The following is a 21,146-nucleotide window of genomic DNA, read 5'->3' on the forward strand; positions in this document are numbered from 1 at the left end:
CTGCAGCATTTTAGGATGATTTATTTGGTGAAATAGTATCTTACATCTGGGCTAATAAATTGGCAAAACGGCAGTCAATTTGGCTTCTGGGGCCGATTCCCCATACAAACCTTTTGGTCAATCATTTACGGGAATACAAAACATGTGCATTTTTGTTATTTTATTTATTTATTTGTTAATGTAGTCCAATAGCAACATAAAAAGCCATAAAGCAGCAAAAATCTTGGATGAAATATATCCCGCACACATTCCTTTTGAAATTGGAATTACTTACGCCACGCCATTAAAAATCGCCATCGAATTAAAAAACCGCACATCGATGTACAGGTTAGCCGTTTGGCACACGCATACTAGAGGTCAAAGCAAAATTTTTGACCGGCAGTTCCTAAAAAAAATTCCCCGGGGTTTTTTTAAAAATATTGTATAATATGATAATTTTTCAATATTACAATATTGCAATATTACAATATTGAAAAAAAAAAAAAAATCTAAATGAAATTATTTTCAAAATTGCTTACTTGGTGTTAGATAATAAGATATTATGTATCATTTGTGGTATATTGTACAAAGAAAAATCGATAAGGTATATCGTATCAGAAGGATACAACCTTGATATTTTGTGTCAAAAACTAAACAAACTATACCAACTGATGAAAAGGTGCAGTTAAAGGGTTAAAGAGGTATTTCCCCTTCGATTTAGGGGATATTACGTATCATTTTATGATTAATATGTACCGTATCTGCAGTACAGTTCCATAAGTCTCGTAAAATAGGTATTGAAGTAGAACTGTGTCAGTTTGTAAAATTGAAAAATTAAAAAAAAAATGTTAATGATATTATTTTCAAAATTGCTAAAAAAAATCAGCCATATCGTATCTGGAGGAGGCCAAACTTGGTATGTTTCGAAAATTCTTTTTGTTTTAATTTAAAAAAAATGGCCGAAATGTAATGATGTGATATGTTTTTGGAATCGCCTCAAAAAGCCCTTTCGTATGATACCACACACGATAGGTTTTGGATTTTTTTTCCATACAAAAAATAATAATGTTTTACCACTCCCCCCGAGGAAATTTTTTTAGGAACTGCGGGTCAAAAATTTTGTTTTGACCTCTAGTATGCGTGTGCCAAACGGCTAACCTGTACATCGATGTGCGGTTTTTTAATTCGATGGCGATTTTTAATGGCGTGGCGTAAGTAATTCCAATTTCAAAAGGAATGTGCTTCCGCTACAGCAATCCTGAAATACAAATGTCAACCGAAGACACACACACCTGTTTTCATTTGGGTATTTTTTAACCAACTACAAAATTTTAAGTCTAATTAACGTTTCTTGTTCTTAATATATTAAAATAATTCCTTTTGTCATGGACCTACCTTTAGATCGCCACTGTACTTACTTATCTTAGCATTTAGCTATATTTACCTATAGTTACTTAATATTTACCTACAAGGGATATTAGATTTATTCTTTTGCCAGACACTTTTTTGTTATCTTGCAGCATCAGGCAAGGCAAGGCAAGAGCATTTTTTATTTGTCTGATAAGCACAGATTTGTTCCTGAGTCATGGGTGTTTTCTATGTATTTAAGTATTTGTGTATTATATATATATCGTTATTGTCTGAGTACCCACAACACAAGCCTTCTTGAGCTTATTACTGTTGGGCTTAGTCAATTTGTGTAAGAATGTCCTATAATATTTATTTATTTTATTATTTTTAATGTTTTACACGTAATGTTTTAGGGTTAATTTTTCTCGCAGTGATGAAATGAAAATAAACCTTCAAAAAAAGTAAGTGTAAGAAAGCAGGTAAGGTAAGTAAGTACCTATGTACTACAAAAAAATACCTTGGCTTATAAAAGTACAATACTTGCGTTAACAATATTAGCTATGCGGATGATATGGTGTTGTTGGGGCCGTCGGTGAGGTCAATCAGAGAACTCGTCGCTATTTGTGAAGCCTATGCGACGGAACACGGGCTCAAATATAACTCGGACAAGAGTGAAGTGCTTGTGTTTAAGAGCGGTAAAGTCAAGCCGATGAATTTTCCGCCCATTAAGCTGAACGGCAGCGCTCTTCAGGTGGTGACTAAATTTAAATATTTAGGTCATGTAGTCACCGAAGACCTGAAAGATGACAGTGACCTTGAAAGGGAGCGTAGAGCGCTGGCAATCAGTGGTAACATGATTGCTCGCAGATTTGCTCGATGCTCTAAGCCGGTTAAAGTGGCACTTTTCAAGGCATATTGCCAATCTTTTTACGCGAGCAGTCTGTGGGTGACATACACCCGTAAGGCTGCCAATGTTCTGCGCATCCAATACAACAACATTTTCAGGATGCTGATGCAGCTGCCCCGGTTCTGTAGCGCGTCAGGTATGTTCGCGGAGGCGCACACGGATGGGTTCCACGCCATCATCCGCAAGAAAGTGGCCTCTCTACTCAGTCGCGTTCGGGGCAGCAGCAACAGCATCCTGGGCCTGTTTGCGTATAGGTTTGACTGCCCCATTTATGACAAATGGAGGCAAATAATGTTTGGGCTTGTGTAAATTTTTATTTTGTGAATTATTATTTTTTTTTTGTAATTATTAATTTTTGTAGTATTTATTTGCATTTTCTTTTAATCAATAAGAATTTAATTGTTATTACTTGTTGTATATACTAATATAGAGTAAGGCATTGTTACTAACAACATTTTTATGGGCCCCAGGCCTGAAATAAACGAATATTTAATTTAATTTAATTTAATTTAAAAGGGTGCAGGCTGCGAAAAGGTGCGTATGTGACGTCACATGCGCTCACGACGTTATAAGCTTGTGCGGACGCAGTCGCGCGCCCATTCTCATTCGCTAACCAGCGCGCAAGACGCGCGCCTCGCGTCGCCTGGACCACAATACTAGTGCATGACCGCGTACTTTGATTTTACTGTGTACAAACTGTTTTAGTGACCAAAATGCCGAAGAATATTTTAGGGGAGATGGGCTCCCAAGTGGGCCTTACTCCAGCACGCCAAAATAAAAAGGTAAGAGGCAAATAAAAAGCTTTTGTTTATTTACCAAAATATATTATGTATTAAAATTAGGGTAGGAAGATGTCATTGGGCAATGTAATTTATTATTTCACTTTGAGACGTCTTAAAGTCGCGTACGTAGAATGTTACGTTTTGTAAATGGCACGGATATTTTCAGTTAGGTGATCGGCAAAATAAACTGTGCGGAATGAATGGCTAGCTAGACGCTCACGGTCAGCCCGAAATAGCCACTACACTACCCGCACAGCCATCTCGAGAGCAATGTCAATATCGCACACTTTTTAATTTATAAGTAGAATGATCTAGCTAGAAAGTATATTTTAAGAATTTTATTTGTTAATAACAAAAATAAATTATGTCACGTGAGTACAAATTATTAAAGCTTCGTCTGAAGAAAAGTTCAATTGCAAAGCATGCAGAATAGTACGATAACAAAATTACGTATTTCTTAATACCGCATTTGAATTTCATAAACTTTTGAAATTATACCTATTATAAAGTATATAATTGTGTTCCCATATGATACATAAAAAAACCGATTTGGTATCGGCAGCAGCGAAACCGATTTTCTTGAGACGAATAGCGTCTGTAATCGCTCCTAGTGTGTACTGTTTGAGTTTGGAAAGCAGCCAATTTTTTTATATATTTGTGAAACAAAATGTTAGTGTTACTTAATATCTTTTCCCGTAGTGTGTATTTCATGCAGTAGAAAACTGTGTGAAACTTGGCTAATTATGCGGAACAAGCTTAAAAGCAAGCATACATAAATATTGTTAATGTACTCGTACCTACAATGAATTAAGGCGCTAGTCGCTATTGTTAGCCGTAAACTCTTACTTTCTAGAGTATATATCTGCTTAACGGTGTAATAAAAACTTATGAAAAATATATATATTAATCTACATTTTATGTACAACATTCCTAACGTTTGACATTTTCCCTGTGACTTATAGTTTCTCCACAAAAGGAACATTACGACAGGCCGTTTTGCGCCTAACTTTGCTTATATCTCCTAAACGGTTTATTCGATTAAAGTTATTTTTAAACTAAAATAAATGTTTTAACAGCCACTACAAATGCAACATTTCATAATGTTAAAAAATAATACTTTTTTGAAGAAATCGGACATTATTCAACATTTCGTGCGTATGTAGCTCGAAAAAAGCGTGGCCGACAGTCGTGTGCTAGCTTTGAGACGAGGAGGCTTTGTCGCTCGTCGCTCCGTGCCTTCCTTGTACTCTGTATGCTTGTGCTGAGCCCAAGTGCAATAAAATTGGAATTATTGTGGCCAAAGACTAAATTCCTGCAGAAAGTTTATTTGGTTCTGACGCGCTTTAGCGCGCTAAACACGGTGTTTCGCAGCCTATTATTACGAAAATAATGACAATGTTTCCACTTATGTTTGAGAAAGCTTCATTTGAAATATAAAAATAAAAGTTTTCTAACATGCGCGGACATATTGCCATTTTAACGTTTTTAATATAGTTCGATTCCTAACAAAACAATAATTAATTCATTAATATAGGCTATCAATTTACGTTGTATATAGATATTTAGGTATTTATTTATAAACTCTCATTGATTGGTGGTGGTTGATGATGAAAAAGAACAGTGACAAGTAAGAGTCAATTGATATTCTTTTATAAGCTAATCATAAATGAAAGTAGGCATAATCCAAATATAAACTATTTATAAATAACCCTTACAATTGATTAAGCCGTTTAGTAAAAAGACCAAAACGGCCTGTCGTATTTTTTCTTGGCGAACTATAAATTAAGACGAAAGGAAAAACTAAAACGTACTACTTACCACCGCAACGATAATATGAGTACATATATGGTATAACGCAATAGTTAGTTCGTATTTTACAAATGTTTTCTTGTTCAGATACGAATAGACCTTGCATTTCGTGGAGGCGGTAAATTATTATAATGGTAAATAATACCTCTTTAATTTAGAAACTATATACTTACTTACTGTTACGATCTAGAGCGTATTTCTTCTAAATGGGTAAACAAAAAAAATATGAAAAAAATATATATGAATCCTTATTCATTGTTCAACAATTATAACATTTAATTTTTTTCTTAAAATTTTTAGTTTCACCGTAATAAAAATAATACAATGGGCCATTTTGCGGCTAACTTTGGTTATTTCTACTTAACGGCTAAATCAATTAATATTATTTTTAAACTAACAATAATGTTTTAACAGCTGACGGTCTTTCCACCGCGATACAACCAGGCGACGATTTTTTTTATTAACAATATCATCTAAATTCTAAACTACCATCTGACAAAGTATAATGAAATGGGATGCGATGACTGAAAAGATTTTTTTGCGCATGTTCATGTGACCAGCTAACGGTCCACCGAGATACAACCGGCTGACCATTTTTTTATTCACATTAGCATCTAAACTATCATCTGACAAAGTATCAAGCGGAAGGCGATGAAAATATTTTTTGGCGTGTTTCACTGGCTGCCATTCCTCAACCCACCAACGGAGCGGCAGCTGACGTCCACGGGGGTTCATCATACATAGCCGTTAACCACTATATCGGAGTTATTGTGGCCAAAAAATAAAAAACTGCAGAGCGCTGATTTGGATGTGGCGCGCTTGTGATTGTGATATATAATGATGATATTCCCACGTAATGTTTGAGAAAACTTCGATCTTCGAAAAATAATACTAGTTTAACACTAATAGGTAGGTAACAATTCCCAAAATTTTATATGTAGGTAGACTAGGTAGTAGGTACTTAATTTTATAAGTTATCTATTAAATGGCATTATTTATATTTATTTATTACGGATAAAAAATGACTATAAAATAAACACACTGTACGCCGTACGCCTCAATTTAGTACATACCAAGCTCTAGCTATAAATATTAATCTGTCGAATTGACTTATTATATTGGTATATTATTTATTTGTAAGAAACAGATAAAACACTAATTAACTAATTGAGGCTTGTAAAGTATATAATGCATAAGGGAATATATTTTTATTATAATTTACGACCTCCACTAAACGCATGATCTACTCATACTCAAACGAGAAAATATCTGCAAAAGATACACAAATACGAGTATAGCGCCAACCGCGCGCCTCTGGGCTGTAGCTTATTCTTTGAACCTCGTTGTGGTAAATTAACGTACGATCGCAGTGAGATCGATAGCACAAGCTTACGGGGACAAATTGTGTAATAGTAATTTACAACTTCAATAATTATATTCATCTATACATATTTCTATAATAAAGCGGAAGAGGGTCGAAAGTCTGTACATGGAAGATATTCGAAAAAAAATTGGTTGGGGATACTTAGAATCGATAACAGAACACGTTCCAACAGTTTTTAGAATTTTTGTCTGTTTATCTGTTTATCTGTTTGTCTGTTTAATTGACCGCGCATCAAATGAAAACGGCTGAAAGGATTTTGATGCAAACTTTACTAATCTGTCGAAAAAAATCCACGGCCAGGTTGTAGGCTATAAAAATTTGAGAAATTTTACCCCTAAGGGGGTTAAAAAGGGGATGAAAGTTTGTATGGGGTTCAAGATTTATTTTAAGCTAGCAATTTGAAACTTCGTGAAAAGATATATTATTGAATTACAAGAAAACTAATTTCAGCGTTTTTGAAAATTCATCCCCTAAGAAGGTGAAAAAGAGGTTGAAAGTTTGTATAGAGATCAAATTTTTTTTCGAGTGCGTTACTTGAATCTTTGGGTATATTATTATAATACAGGAAAAGTGATTTCAGCGTTTTCAAGAATTCGTCCCCTAACGGGGTTAAAAGAGGGTTGAAAGTTTGAATACATTACAAATGCTTTGAAACTTCTTAGAAAGGTATGATAGACGATTACAAAAAAAGTAATTTCGACGTTTTTGGAAATTTAATCCCTCAGGGGGTTGAAAAGGGGATGAAAGTTTGTCAGGAGGTGCAAATTTTATTTTAAGCTAGGAACTTAAAACTTTTGCAAAAAGGTTTTATATTAAAAAGCAAGAAAATTACTTTCAGCGTTTTTAAAAATTCATCCCCCAAGGTGGTGAAAAAGGGGTTAAAAACTTTATCTTGATAACTATATCATTTAAGCTACTAGGCCAAATTAGGTATCGTTTTTGTATAAATCGGGTATGCCGAATTCATTTATGATATCAAAATGACACCATTCTGGAGTGAAAACACAAAAAATATGAAAAAATAATACTTTTTTTTTATTCCTCTTCACGCTTAAACCGCTGAACCAATTTAGTTCCAATTTGGTATAGAGATAGTTTGAGTCCCAGGGAATAGCATAGGATAGTTTTAATCTCAAACATCATCCCTTAAGGGTGTGAAAAGGGAGGTGGAAATTGGTATGGGATTCAATAAACGCTTAACCGATTTAGATAAAATTTGGTATAGAGATAGTTTGAGTCCCGTAGAAGAACTAGGGTAGTTTTTATCCCATAAAAAAATTACCTTAAAACTGAAAAGGAAGGTGTTATGTAGGGGGAATCAATAACCGCCTGAACTGATTTACATGACGATGAAAATGATAATAAACGACTTAGAACCTAATTTTAAACATCCCCACCCCCCTACATCAAAAATCTGGGTACATCTTAGGAACACCAGGATTAATTCTGCCAAAGGAAATCTTTTATTCAGAGAACGACGTATTTGACATTTTTATCGCTTGAGCACACTCGACTAATTGAGTTAGGTTGCACCTGAATCTTGTAGCGCTACTTAGGAAGGAGGTGCAAACTTTTTCTCCAAATATGTGCCACGACTATCGAGTACCCTGCCAAACTAACAGATGGCGCTAAAATCACTACGTTGTGACTATTCATGTCACAACGTACTGTGTACTGGTGTACGCCACCGAGGAAGGATTTTGCCAAATTAACTCTAAGTTTAGAAGGGGGGGTACGGATGTCAACAATATTTTTTTTAATTGGACAATAAATTAATATCTACATATTGCACAGTGCCATCTTTTGGGGAGAAGAGTAAACATTAAGTAATCAAATATTTTTAGTTACATAGTGGTAAAATCAACACGCATATCAACACGCGTTTAATTGCATAGTTAATTATTTAAAATTATTAATTTTCTCCATCATGAATTATACCTAATCGTAATTATATCGCATCCACATTCATACGTATCGCATCCCTTAAGCACTTAAGACGAAAGTGGAGGACCCGCGCGAAATTACCTTTTCGTACAACTGTTAGTCTTCATTTTCCTCTCTTGATATTAACATTATTCAAAATATTTTGACACAATTAGTTGCGTATCAACCACAGCTATGTCCCGTGTACGTTTGTGTTTTTTGGAATTTTTAATTAGTTATTATAAAAGTTAGAAGCATTAAAAAAATTGCATGAAACCCGTTTTTCGTTCCTAATTTTTACAATAATCAAAAAATCTAAAAAAGTCAAACGTAGAAAACGTAGCGTGGCGGCTATGGTAAATATACATCAAATTATGTACCTAAAAATATTTTCATAATGATAGAGGAAAATGGAGACTGCGTTTGTATGGAGAAGCAGCCGTGCCCTTTCCTCTTAATAATGGCCACGAAGGTGGGTACTTAAATGTCGTTTGCGGAGTAATTGTCAAACGATTTGGGATTTATACGCGTTACTATGCCTTCCCGAAAAAAATCGAATCTCGCGAAAGGGGCACGGTCTCAGGAGTCTGAGAAAGACCACGGTGAGAGACTCAGTGGCGCTCTAGCCAGGCAGGTCGCTTCGCTTTCGGCTGAAGCGGCAAGCCAGCGCGAGTCTCGATTGTGATCCCAAAGACATCGTACGCAATACATATGTAGGCGTAGATCCTGACGGAGTGTGGCGCCGGAGAAGCCGTGTTCATCCCGCGCATCCACCTCATCCCGAGCAACTTCCCGTTCCACTTCAAGCGCCTACAGGTCCCCGTAAGCGTCTGCTTCGCCATGACACAGACCGAATTCCACGCAGGCGAAGCCGCGGGCACAGCTAGTATTTAGATACACCGAATTCGTATAGGATAGGTTCTGCCACTTCTACCAGTAGGCATTACTTTAACGTTTTAACATCAGTTTCATTAATAAAACAGTATAAGGGTTCAATGAATATTTCATAGGTTTATAATTTTTGCAATAAATACCTACCTACCTACTATCTCTAACACTCAGACACAGGCGCAAATACATATAGTTTGTGATAACTAATAAAAAGCTAAGCAAGCATGGTAACTAACAGATTCGTAGCCCAAAGGCAACAAGTTGAGAATTCACTTACATTCAGGTTATCAAGTACTAGCTAACTAGCTAGTTACGAGTAGCTACATATGAATCGCCTCTAGTAATTACTTATGTACTCGTAGTACCAGAAAAGCCATTAGGTTACCTCCTCTATGTGGCTAATTTCCAAATATATTTAATCATGTCATGGACGACGACCAAGCACTACACACACATTATAAATTACGAACACTTTTTAACTCTTAATGATACTCGTATGCTAATTATCATATTTATATGCATACTAACAAGGTGTAATTAACTTCGCACAAAAATGAAGGTATATTGACGTAGAAAGGCAAAGATAGGCAGGTTTAACTTATAACGGGTGTCCCAAAAAGGACGCAAGATTTCAATTTGCCGCCATTTTTGTATTTTAGTGCTGGCAACCCTAAAATAAACTATTTGACAACTGAATGTTTAGGGTTTGTAAATATGGCGGGTTATACGAAAGATCAACGCGTTTTTATTATTGAACAATATTTCAAAAGTAATAAAAGTTTGGCGGGTACGTTTCGAAAATTCCTAGTCGTGTGATCTCTCGATTCGATGATCAGAATTGGCCCCCTAGATCTTGCGATTTAACGCCTTTAGACTTCTTTTTAGGGTTATTTAAAGTCTAAAGTCTATGCCAATAAGCCCACAACCACTCATGCTTTAAAAGAGGAAATTCGACGCTGCATCGGAGAAATTCAGCCGCATCTATGCAAAATGGTCATAGAAAATGTTGACAAAAGAGTGCGTATGTGCCAGCAAAGCCTAGGAGGACATTTGCCTGACGTATTATTCTTGAAATAACCCTATTTTATGTACGAGTATTTCAAAATTTTATATACAAATGTATTATTATAACAAAAAAAAATGTGTTTTTCATCAATTTCAAATCTTGCGTCCTTTTTGGGACAACCTTTATTATATCGTTATTTAAGAGTTTTCGTCTTTAGGTTATTTATTTATTTATACTTTATTGCACATAAAATAATAAGTACAAATGCTGGACTTAATGCCTTAAGGCATTCTCTATCAGTCAACCACTGGACCGAAAAGAGACGGTTGTAGGTGCAGGCTTTATAATTGAGATTAATTTTATTAACCGATATCACTACATACTATTTACAAATTAAATACTAGATGGCGTTATTCATAAACGCGTTACTGGCTTGAATTAGCTATGAATCGTTTGTCTTTATCTGTCATTTTGACCGATGTATTTGTAAGAAACGGATAAAGCATAATTTAACTAAATCAGGCCCGTAGTTTCATGAATAAGGGGGTAGGTATAGGGTATTTGACTACTACTCATACTCAAATCAATTTAATTTTTCGAACTGTCAAAACGATTTTGCTATTATGGAATTTATATGAAACACTAGCACGTGACGTCACATTCAAATTACATACTCTTTATAGTTTTAATAATACAATACGGGTTTTAAAATAGAAATTGTGTCTATAAACAACTGCTGTCTACGTTTCTCTATCAATCTTCTGGTGATTTATTCCATGCATGGTGTAAAATATGTAATTTATTTTAAATACAGTCAAATACCCTATATTATAATGAAATCATAAACATATACTTTGTATGTTTAATATAATATACATATGTATAACCTTTTTTAACTCTAATAGATAGCAGAGTCTGTGGTTTAAGGCCAAACCACATAACATATTATATAGTATATATGCGTAATGCGTAATGTAGCACCTCGCCGGCTCCCTGCCCTGCATAGTAGGTACATTGCTTGCGTTGCGTGCCCTAAGCACTTGTTAAGAGTAAGTACATAAGGCATGTGATGTGTTGCATTACGCATGCTGTGTGGTGCATACATGTAGCTATCTATGTATGTGTAGTTGTTATGGTATCTAGGCCATACTGGTGCGCCTAAACGGTGCTCATGTCAGTGCTACATAGAAGTAGGAACAGTACACGGCACGGCCAGGTATCTGAAAGCTACTAGAACTGCTAATTAGGTATATTGCATCAACCAGCGCGTGGAGCGGAGGCGCTAACACGCGCACACTCAGATTCGCTAACTACCACATCACAATCACACCGAGCAGGCCAATATCATGGTGAATCAAACATGTTTTTCATGTGTTGTTCATTCACTAATATCTCAAATAAAATACCTAACTAAATACTTTTGACATATCAAATCACGATTTTTACAACAGTGCTACATTTACATACTCTATTTGGTTAGTTAGTATAGTGTTAAAGCTAGATACTCGAAAAATTCAAATACCTTAATTTACATGATTGTAAATTAGTAATTACTCATATCCAAATAAAACTAATAGTATTTTTTCAAGTTTTTGTTATTGATGCGTTGATGTTGATAGTTATAACTTATGGACACAAATGTGAGAAAACTAAACTACTTAAAAATATGAAAGTAGTAAAAATATGAAAATTTACTTTAATTAAAAATGAACATTATTATGTTTGATTACTTTTGTTAAAACTTTAAAAAAATTAAAATTCGAAAACATTATATTGCGGTCCCGGGCACTCAGCCAAGCCATTTCGCTTAAGTTTACGCTCAGTGAAGTGAGAGAAGAACCTGAACCTGAGCCCTGAGCCTACAGGGCCTTAACCTCGACTCCAAGGAAGAGGTGTTTACTCATATTAAAATTACGTTGTACTTGGGTGCTTTGCAATCTAAATTAACTTTAAACAGGTATCGTATTAAGTATGACGACCATAAGTACACCATATCTTAAGCACAGAATAAGTAATAGTATTATCATATCTTAACCCTAGATTTATTGCACCACATTCCAGTTAAGTGCTTAGCACTTAGCTAATCAATATGGAACATTTCGAGATGTTGCTTCATTAGTGTTTAATCTCGACTACGTTTGGCCCTGCAGTTCTTTAACAAAATGTTAAGTACTTACATCAACGGTATGAGGTGTAATCAGAAACATAACCCGACATCCGCCGTTGCGCAGTCGGATAGATACGTGTCTACATAATAAAAGGCCTATTATGTACATATCTATTTGATTTTTCAGTGTCATTAACGAAAAATTTGGAGCCAGATTTCATTTTTAATCTGCCTATTCCTACTTATAATTCGTCGAATTCACAGCAATCATCAATATTTTTTCGTCGCGATTGGCATCTTAAGCATAAAGTCATCCAATACGAAGAGGGTGTTTTTTCGACATTTGTATGGCAATATTTTATTTTTGTATAATCAGATTTATAATCATCGTTTTAGGAAGGGCTTTAAACAACAAAAAATATAATATTCGAGGCACCACTACTTTTTATAGTTAGCTAGATATGGACGTTTAAATATCGACATTTATATTGAAATATTCAACTATTTGTAAGGTGCGCTTGAAATGTAATATAATATTTTTAGACATTTTATGGCAGTATTAAAATTTCTGTGGCACTATTCTTTATTTTTATGGCATTTTTTAAGAGATGACGACATTTGTATGGCACTGTGTCGACATTTGTATGCCACATTCGACATTTGTACGGTCAAAATAGCCGTACAAATGTCGAATGTGGCATACAAATGTCGACACAGTGTGCAATGTCGACAATAATGTTTTTTGGCAATTTTTCGTACATTATGTACCCGATTCACGTATTACTTAAACACAACATTCTTACACCATATTGCTAACTTATATTATAAAGAAGCACATTTTTATTTCAATTGTATATCGACGCTGGAAAGGAGAAATGGGATAAGCGACAGTTTTAGAGATATTGAGTTAAGGTATATACATCGTTGGAATCGCCAAATTTTTCTGCGTCGAATGGACTAGGATTCGTACCAATCTGACGACTTTAGTGTCGCTTATCCAGTCGGTCATTTAGAAAATCACGGACACATTTCTATCACTAAACGACTTAGTTTTTGACGACTTTTTAAAAAGTGGAGATTAGATGAAGTTATTCCACATAATGAACCATAGAGATTTTTACTTATTTGCCAGTATACAGTTTAATCTTCACTTGGATAATTTTGCCTTATGACAATTTAACCATTCAATGTTGGTTAGATTATTTTACCTGCCCTAGTAATAACTTTTAATGTCGTTAGAGACATTTCACCGATATGCATATGTGCAAATTAACATCGAAAGATAAATTTACCTAACTGTCGAAGCTGAATTATCGGCGTTTATCTTTTACATTTACTTTTAATACTTTTGTCGTTTATTCCGTTTTTCCTGAAATTACTTGGAGATACTATAGTTATTTTTTTTATTACTTTCTTTTTGATATTATTTTTCATATTTTCAGAAAATACCAAGTCAGGTTTTCAAAAATTATATAACCTAAACATTCATACATACTAACAAAAGTTAGTGTTCGTGCTTGATAATTAAAAAAATAATAGGATGTACCTACCCTAGGTTGAAACTGAATGTGTCCCATAAGTTTAGTAGCTTATCAAATTAAATAGTTCCTTGAAAAGTGATTAGATAATTTATCTTGATTTTTTCCATGTCGATTTTTACATCTATATATTTTTACTTGACTCTACAATAAGCATCTTTTGCAATAAGATATAGACACGCGGTAGCGTGTCCAGCCAAGTTAAAAAAAAAGGAACTGGCGACGCAGCAACCGTGTGTAATATTACACGAACCATTTCGAGCTACTTTTGACCCCTTCACAACTTGAAACCTGTTTAACCTGCACATATGAAATTTGGCAAATTTATTCAACCCCCTTAGCTTGTCCAGAATACAAAATTTCATCAAGGTAGCTCAAACAGTTATTGAAAAATTCAAGTTAAAAAATCGGCATATTTGTGACTGTCTGACTGACTTATAGGTCAAAAACCTAACCCACTTCCAGATGACCTAGAAAAATAAAATTTGGCAACAAGGTAGATTATTATGTGTGTATACAGGGAACAATCTGAAAATTAAAAATTGATCGATAATTCGATGAAAAAGACCATATACTTAATTTAGGCCTTAATCGATCAAAAACCTAAACCCACTTCCAGATCACCTAGAAACTTGATATTTGACAACAAGCTAGACTATTAGGTGTGTATACAGGGGAAAATCTCAAAATTTAAAAATTGATCGATAATTCGATGGAAAAAACCATATATTGATAATTTAGGACTTAATCGGTCAAAAACCTAACCCACTTCCAGATGACCTAGAAACTTCAAATTTGGCATCAAGGTAGATTATTATGTGTGTATACAGGGGAAAATCTCAAAATTAAAAATTGATCGATAATTCGATGGAAAAGACCATAAATTGATAATTTAGGACTTAATCGGTTAAAAACCTAACCCACTTCCAGATGACTTAGAAACTTGATATTTGGCAACAAGGTAGACTATGGACGCTTGGGGCATTCGGTCCTATGCGGAGCTGGGCCTTCGGCCTTCGCGTTTAGACACATGTACTAAGGGTGTCCCAGAAGTAAAGAGACAACTTTCAAAGTTTTACTGGTTGAGAGTATTAATAAAACAAAAGAAAAGTTTTGGTGTCGTTGCATCTACGATTTCGTTATCTGTCATTTAAAGCGGGAGTTTCATTATTGCATATCAGTTTTTCAAAAGGGATGATCAGAATATGAAGCACTTGCTAATAGATTCACAAGTTTCACAATTGCCTTCATTTTACGAGTCTCATATTAAAAAAGAACACGCACAAAAAACACTTTCTTGAAGTAAAAGCTAGACAAACTAGCATAATTATATAGAATAATAAGACTTTATGAAGAAACGGGTGAGATTAGTTTTAAGAAGTTTCCAGTTAGAAATAGCAGGAAAATCACGGTACCTCGAAATATTAACCGAATATTATCTATTTTTGATAAGACTCCTTTAACGTCCGTCAGTGGCAGTGGATAAATTAAAAGTAAGTATCAAAGTCGTCTGTCGCCAGAATGAAAAAAGAACGAGCTAGGTTTAAAACCATATGTGCAACAAACTGCTTCTAGATATGTAAAGGACCAGCGAGAGGAACATGCCAAAAGAGGTATATAACCAAGAAGTTTATAAAAGTTAGCTGAAGAAAATACTCAACGATTAATTGACGATTGAACCTAGATTGTTCCGGCGAATCCCAATGATGTTCATGAAGGAAACATTTCCGTACAACCATTCATTAATTTCCATTCAGTCGTATAGATGTGACTTAGGACCAAAAAATTTGTACCAAAAGCCAATTTTTTTTTACGAAATACTTTGTATGGCCAAAGGAGTGGTTGCAAAATCCTGACCAACCAAAAATAATAATTTAAGTTGACGTGGGAGCAAATTCGGTATCAATCTAATAATTTAATTAACTTTGTGACTACTTCACACCAAAATGATTACTTTTAATGTTATTAACCTTCTATTATATATTTTTAAAATAAATTTATCTCTTCACTTATGGGACACCCCAGTATTATTGTGTGGTAGAGCACTAACATCCTGGACGCTTCGGGCCTTCGGCCCTACGCGGAGCTCGGCCTTCGGCCTTCGCATTTAAATTAAAAATTAACGGCGGAATTTTATTATTATTATTATTTGTATCTCGTATAAACTCACGGGTATATACATCCCGGTCATTTGATAGGCGTGCGTGGGGATACAGATCCAACACGTAGAGTCCCTTTGGAGAAGTTTGCTGTTATGTAATACACCTGCTAGAACCCATTCACGGGTACAAAAAGATACCCGTAAATCGGTCCCAACAGGCGTAGGGGCTATTATAAACACAGTGGAAAAGAGTGCCGGTTATGGTATTGAAGTTTGGCTGGTCAAAAGATTGGGCTATTGCTGAGAGGTCCGGACACCTACCATAACAATGTCTGTACACGTTATCGAGGCAGGTGGTGACTCGCCGCCGACTAGATGGGCCCCTGAAACTGCCGTCGTGAAGACGACCAGGAGCAACACGGATGTGAGCGGCTCTGGGGTGTCGAGAGGTGTGCGCCGCTTTCTACCCAGTAGCTGTTACCAGCCACTGTGCCAACTCGCGTCTTATGCATCTTTCACTTCCACCCCTGGAGCATATAGCTCTAGCGACTCCTCTCTGGACGGCCAATGAAGGCAAGCCAGAGCTGAGAGTCCTGCAGGTCCCCTTGGGGTCCACTCCGACCGATGAAGACACGCCGGAGACGGAGACCCTGACCGACTCTCGGGAGCACTCGGGTCCGTGGGGTCGTTACTCCCCAACAGCTCGCCACAAGCTGCCCTGCGGGCTTATTATTATTTAGAAATGTAACAAACAAAAATATAATAGCCTATTTATACGTACAAACTCCAAGACAAATCCTTTATAATTTCAGGATTTTCTACACAGCACATACATTTTCTACATATAGATCTCAATTCTTTTATCGCCGGAGTCAACAACGACACAACTTGGCTTCCATTTCACATTTATGTTTTTGTTGGGATAATTTTTACTCGATTAATTATTATGCCAAATTTAGCTTGGACTCTTTTACCTGAATAATTTATTGTGAAACATGTCGGTAAGAGAATTTTAAGTACCTAATTTTATTTTTACGGTCATTTTGCTTAAGAGACACTAAATTCTAAAATAACCCATTTAAAGGTAAAATTATGATAGGAGAATATAGAAAACATCACTACAACCATATAAAGTTACTCAGTTAAGATATTCGACTTCATTACGAATTTTAATGATTTTTTTTCAGAATATATCGCAGTTTTTTGGCTCTCTTGTAAAGTTAGCTACGTGTCGTTTATCCCATTTCTCCTTTCCAGCGTCGATATTAATAAATAAGGACCCATACAAATGTCGTAGTGGCCGTACCAAAATACGTCGTTCGAAAAGATCTAAATTATTTCTTCGGTCAAAAATACTGTCTGTGTCTACTACCGTTGAATATAGAAGCCCAAGTAATGTACTATTATATCGATAATTAAAATTTAATGGTAGATCAATAGACAAAACAGATTTAGGGAGGTATCCGTGTCATATAAAAACAGTGCCGCGCGGGACAACCACAAAAACGCTTTCCTGGTTATAATAAATAACGTATTATTTCAAAATATTTATCAGTACGGTTTTTACTTACTATTATTTTTAGTCGCTTTTGGCGACATGTTTCGGATTGTTTGGGAATCCATCCTCAGGCACGAGTGTCCGAGGAACGTATTATTTTTTTATAAATAAGTAGATCGATTCTCTAAATAATTCTTTAAATGAAAATATCAAGTATTTGATAATACGTTGCCTACATCAAAACTAATTTTTAAATATCGAAATAGCGGTAGATTTCGCCGGTTTAATTCGATTTTATCACAAACAATACATACTTAAGGAACTTAAGTATATTTTTTATTATTTTATAACATACCTATATAATAAAAATATACCCATAACAATACTGTTTGTTCAATGTATTTGGAATTATAGCCTTAGGACAGCAAAAAACCCGCCAAGTGCGAGTCGGACTTGCGCACCGAGGGTTCCTTACTATTTAGCATTTGTTGTTATAGCGGCAACAGAAATACATCATCTGTGAAAATTTCAACTGTCTAGCTATCACGGTTCATGAGATACAGCCTGGTGACAGACAGACAGACAGACGGCCAGCGGAGTCTTATTAATAGGGTCCCGTTTTTACCCTTTGGGTACGGAACCCTAAAAATGCTCATTTGAAAATTAAGTAGAGTGTTACTTATTGTTTTTTTTAATATTTGACCAGTCATTGAGAAAAACACACGAAATATATTCTACCAAATAAACCCAAAGCAGCGTTGTTGTTTAAAAAGATATGGCCAACATTTTTAATTAGTCAAAAAAACCCAACAATGACGATGGAGAGGAATTTGTACGTATTAGTACTCGAGTTTACTTGACAATTGTAACATTGCCCTCATATTGCCCTTGTTAGAACCGCTATTACGCTAAAAAAGACTTTTAAGTACTTACCTAAAAATTTTTTTATAAACATTATTATATCTTCAACAAAATTTTATTTGGTTTATCTAAAAGAATTGTTGGCTTATAACCCCCATGGTTGATCTCCCAAGACTTGGTGACATGTAAAGGATGACTCACGTTAGACCGGGCCGTGTCCGGGCCGCAGCTCCCGGCGCTTACTTTTCTATGACATGACAGGTGATCACGTGATGCTTTCCGTAGAAAACGAAGCGCCGGAAGCTCCGGCGCGGACACGGCCCGGTCTAACGTGAGTCATCCTTAAGTCTATAACTTCCTTGGAAGTAATATCGCGGCTATTACTCCATGTATGCCAGCGTGGAATTACTTACTCGATAAAGCACCTAGATTTAATGGCAATGCGAAATATTGTGTGCTGCGCATATTTAGCGAATTTTTACTTGCAAAGCGAACACAAAGTTATTTTTCACAAAGAAAATTTATGAATTATTTTGAGGTAGTTATAGGTGTTAGGTAGGTACACTGTTGTTGATCGCATATCATTGCAATTATAAGCAGTGTATTAAAAAACACCATTAAGGTCTACTAGTCCAATAAATAATTTATTCATAGTAGATTGTTAACCAAGGGTTGAAAGGCACCTATCACTGCCGAGGTAGTTTGACGCTCGACGCAGTGAGAGCGCCAATAGTCGGAGACGGAAATGGTGCCTTTCTCCCGAGTTAAACACTACTTTTCATATCGAATGCGAGGAAACCAAACAAGACAATGCGATTTTGCAAAATCAGTAATTAAAGTACCTAATAGACCTACGGCCATGATTTTTTCCCTAGTACTCGTAAGCACCGATTGCAAGTAAGTACTAGTAAGTAAACTAATACTTACTTGCAAACGGAGACTTTACATCATCATCATCATCATTATCATGTCAGCCGATAGACGTCCACTGCTGGACATAGGCCTCCCCCAAGGCTCGCCACTCCGACCGATCCTGTGCCGCTCGCATCCACCGAATTCCCGCGACCTTCACCAGGTCAAACCAGGCCAGGACTTTACATGTGTGAAGATAAATAACCCCTAACGAATAACATTTAGATTGCAATATTTACCAAATATGTTTTAACAAACTGCAGTAATATTAAAAGGTTTTTTCATTATAGTATCAAAATCAGCGGAATTGTCTCTTACTTTTGAATTTTTTACTTTTTTTGTTCTAAAACTCCCGATAGTCAATGGCATCCCAGTCATTCAGCTAACATAATAAAAGTATTTTAAAGAATAGGGAATATTACGCGAAACCCTGCGCAGGGGGCGCCACTGCCACAATCTGAGGGTCTATCACTAGATAAGAAAATCGAAATTTCTTTATCTAACATATTTGTCACTCTTGCATATTCGAGCGATAAATAGGCAGATAGCGAAATTTCGGATTCGCGTTTCCCGGTAGGTTATCTGCAAACAAACCGCCTTGGTGCATCAATGGCATATTTTATTATCTATGAAAACTTGTCAAAAACTGTTAAAGGCACAGTGTGTACAAGCTTCTCTATGGTTTACTAAACGGGCTACTGCTGCACTCTGGTGGCAGAACATTGCAGTAATACCCCCTATTAAAATATTAAATAACAATTTAATGAATACAATAAGCAATTTTTATCTTATATTTTATGTTATTTTCATGAATATAGTGCTAAATAACTTTAAAAACCCATTTAATATCGTACAAACGTTGAACTGTGGCTGTATAAGATTCAGCCTTTGCTCATTTACCCAAGTGTAAGGTTTAAAATAGTTATTTACGATACAAGTGCGTAAAAGAGGGAATTCGAAACGAATGGCGATAAATTAAAACACGACCGCAGGAAGTGTTTTAAATCGACACGAGTTGCGAATTACCTATTCGCACGTGTATCGTACGTTTTACAGTACATATGGCCCTTCAGACTTTCGACATATGCACGAAAAGTGCTCTTTACGCACTAGTGCGAGAAAGTAGCACCATATGTACTGTAAAAGTTTATATCTAACCTTAAACCTTTGAAAACATTCACATAATTCAACAGTAGTTAATTATGTGCTAACCATTGAATAAATAAAACAACTAGATTAAACATTAGTTGACTCACGTATTTATTTGTTAGACAAAGCGAGCGTGCGTGTTTGATTTTGCCTCAACTATTGTAGGTACCTACCTATCTATTTAACATTATTAAAAACAAAAACAGTTAGCCGTCAGAGTTCCCTTCCCGATTCTGACGCTTGCAATATTGACCTTGATCTTGGTTAAATGGCACCGGTTGCAGCGCACAGCTATAATACTTGCATGACTTACTTGCGGAACTGGTCCTGATGCTCGACTAACACAAATGTGTGCCGCTGAAACCGTCAACATTGACACACGGAAACGCGGCAGGAGGGAGGTTAAGTCCATATATAATATGCCATTTAAGTCACGCGTTGTACTTACTTACATGTACTTACCTACAAGTAATGTAACATTCATTTTCGGTATTGGCCATGTAAGTACATTACTTTCAAAATGCTTTGTATACCTACCGAAAACGCTTTACAACGTGTAGCACAATCGGAATCGCACAAACTGCGAAATCTCTTGCACAGTGATGAAATTTGGTATACTTGTTAATTAACCCTTTGAACGCCAAGAACCCATAAAGTGGTCGTTACTAGTCGTGCCCACAGCGCCAAGGACCACTAACTATATGGGTTATGGCGGACGCTGTCAAAGTAACCTTAATTGACACTTTCAAGTAAATTTTACATTCGCTCGCTTGTGCCCGGTATCATGGCGTGACAGTGACGTTTTTGTTTATGACATAAAGCGTTCAAAAGGTTAAAGGTCCTCGAAGAACCGCAGTCATCTTGGAAAATGTGTACCTTCCTGGAAAAATTCGCATTTAACTCTGAATTTACGTATTCTATGGAAATATGGTGTAAGGCAACATAAAAG

General features: G+C 35.8%; 2 protein-coding genes across 2 annotated transcripts in view; both read left to right on the top strand.

Moving 5' to 3' along the window:
- Window positions 1-1,900: 1,900 nt before the first annotated feature.
- LOC134753721 (uncharacterized) lies at window positions 1,901-2,545 on the top strand. The gene has a single exon (XM_063689660.1). It carries the CDS (start codon window positions 1,901-1,903, stop codon window positions 2,543-2,545), a length of 645 nt encoding a protein of 214 aa, XP_063545730.1.
- A 276-nt stretch (window positions 2,546-2,821) lies between these two features.
- Window positions 2,822-21,146, top strand: part of LOC134754292 (proton-coupled amino acid transporter-like protein CG1139) — a 139,070-nt gene continuing 120,745 nt past the window's right edge. Inside the window, exon 1 of the mRNA XM_063690523.1 lies at window positions 2,822-3,018. Within this exon, the coding sequence (XP_063546593.1) occupies window positions 2,950-3,018 (69 nt within the window). The 5' untranslated portion in view covers window positions 2,822-2,949. The remainder of the gene's footprint in view (window positions 3,019-21,146) is intronic.

The sequence above is a fragment of the Cydia strobilella genome, chromosome Z (genome assembly GCF_947568885.1).
Source record: "Cydia strobilella chromosome Z, ilCydStro3.1, whole genome shotgun sequence".
Taxonomy (NCBI): Eukaryota; Metazoa; Arthropoda; class Insecta; order Lepidoptera; family Tortricidae; genus Cydia; species Cydia strobilella.

Coding starts and splice junctions, on each gene's coding strand:
- LOC134753721 (XM_063689660.1), top strand. CDS start 1,901: ATGGTGTTGTTGGGGCCGTCGGTGAGGTCAATCAGAGAACTCGTCGCT.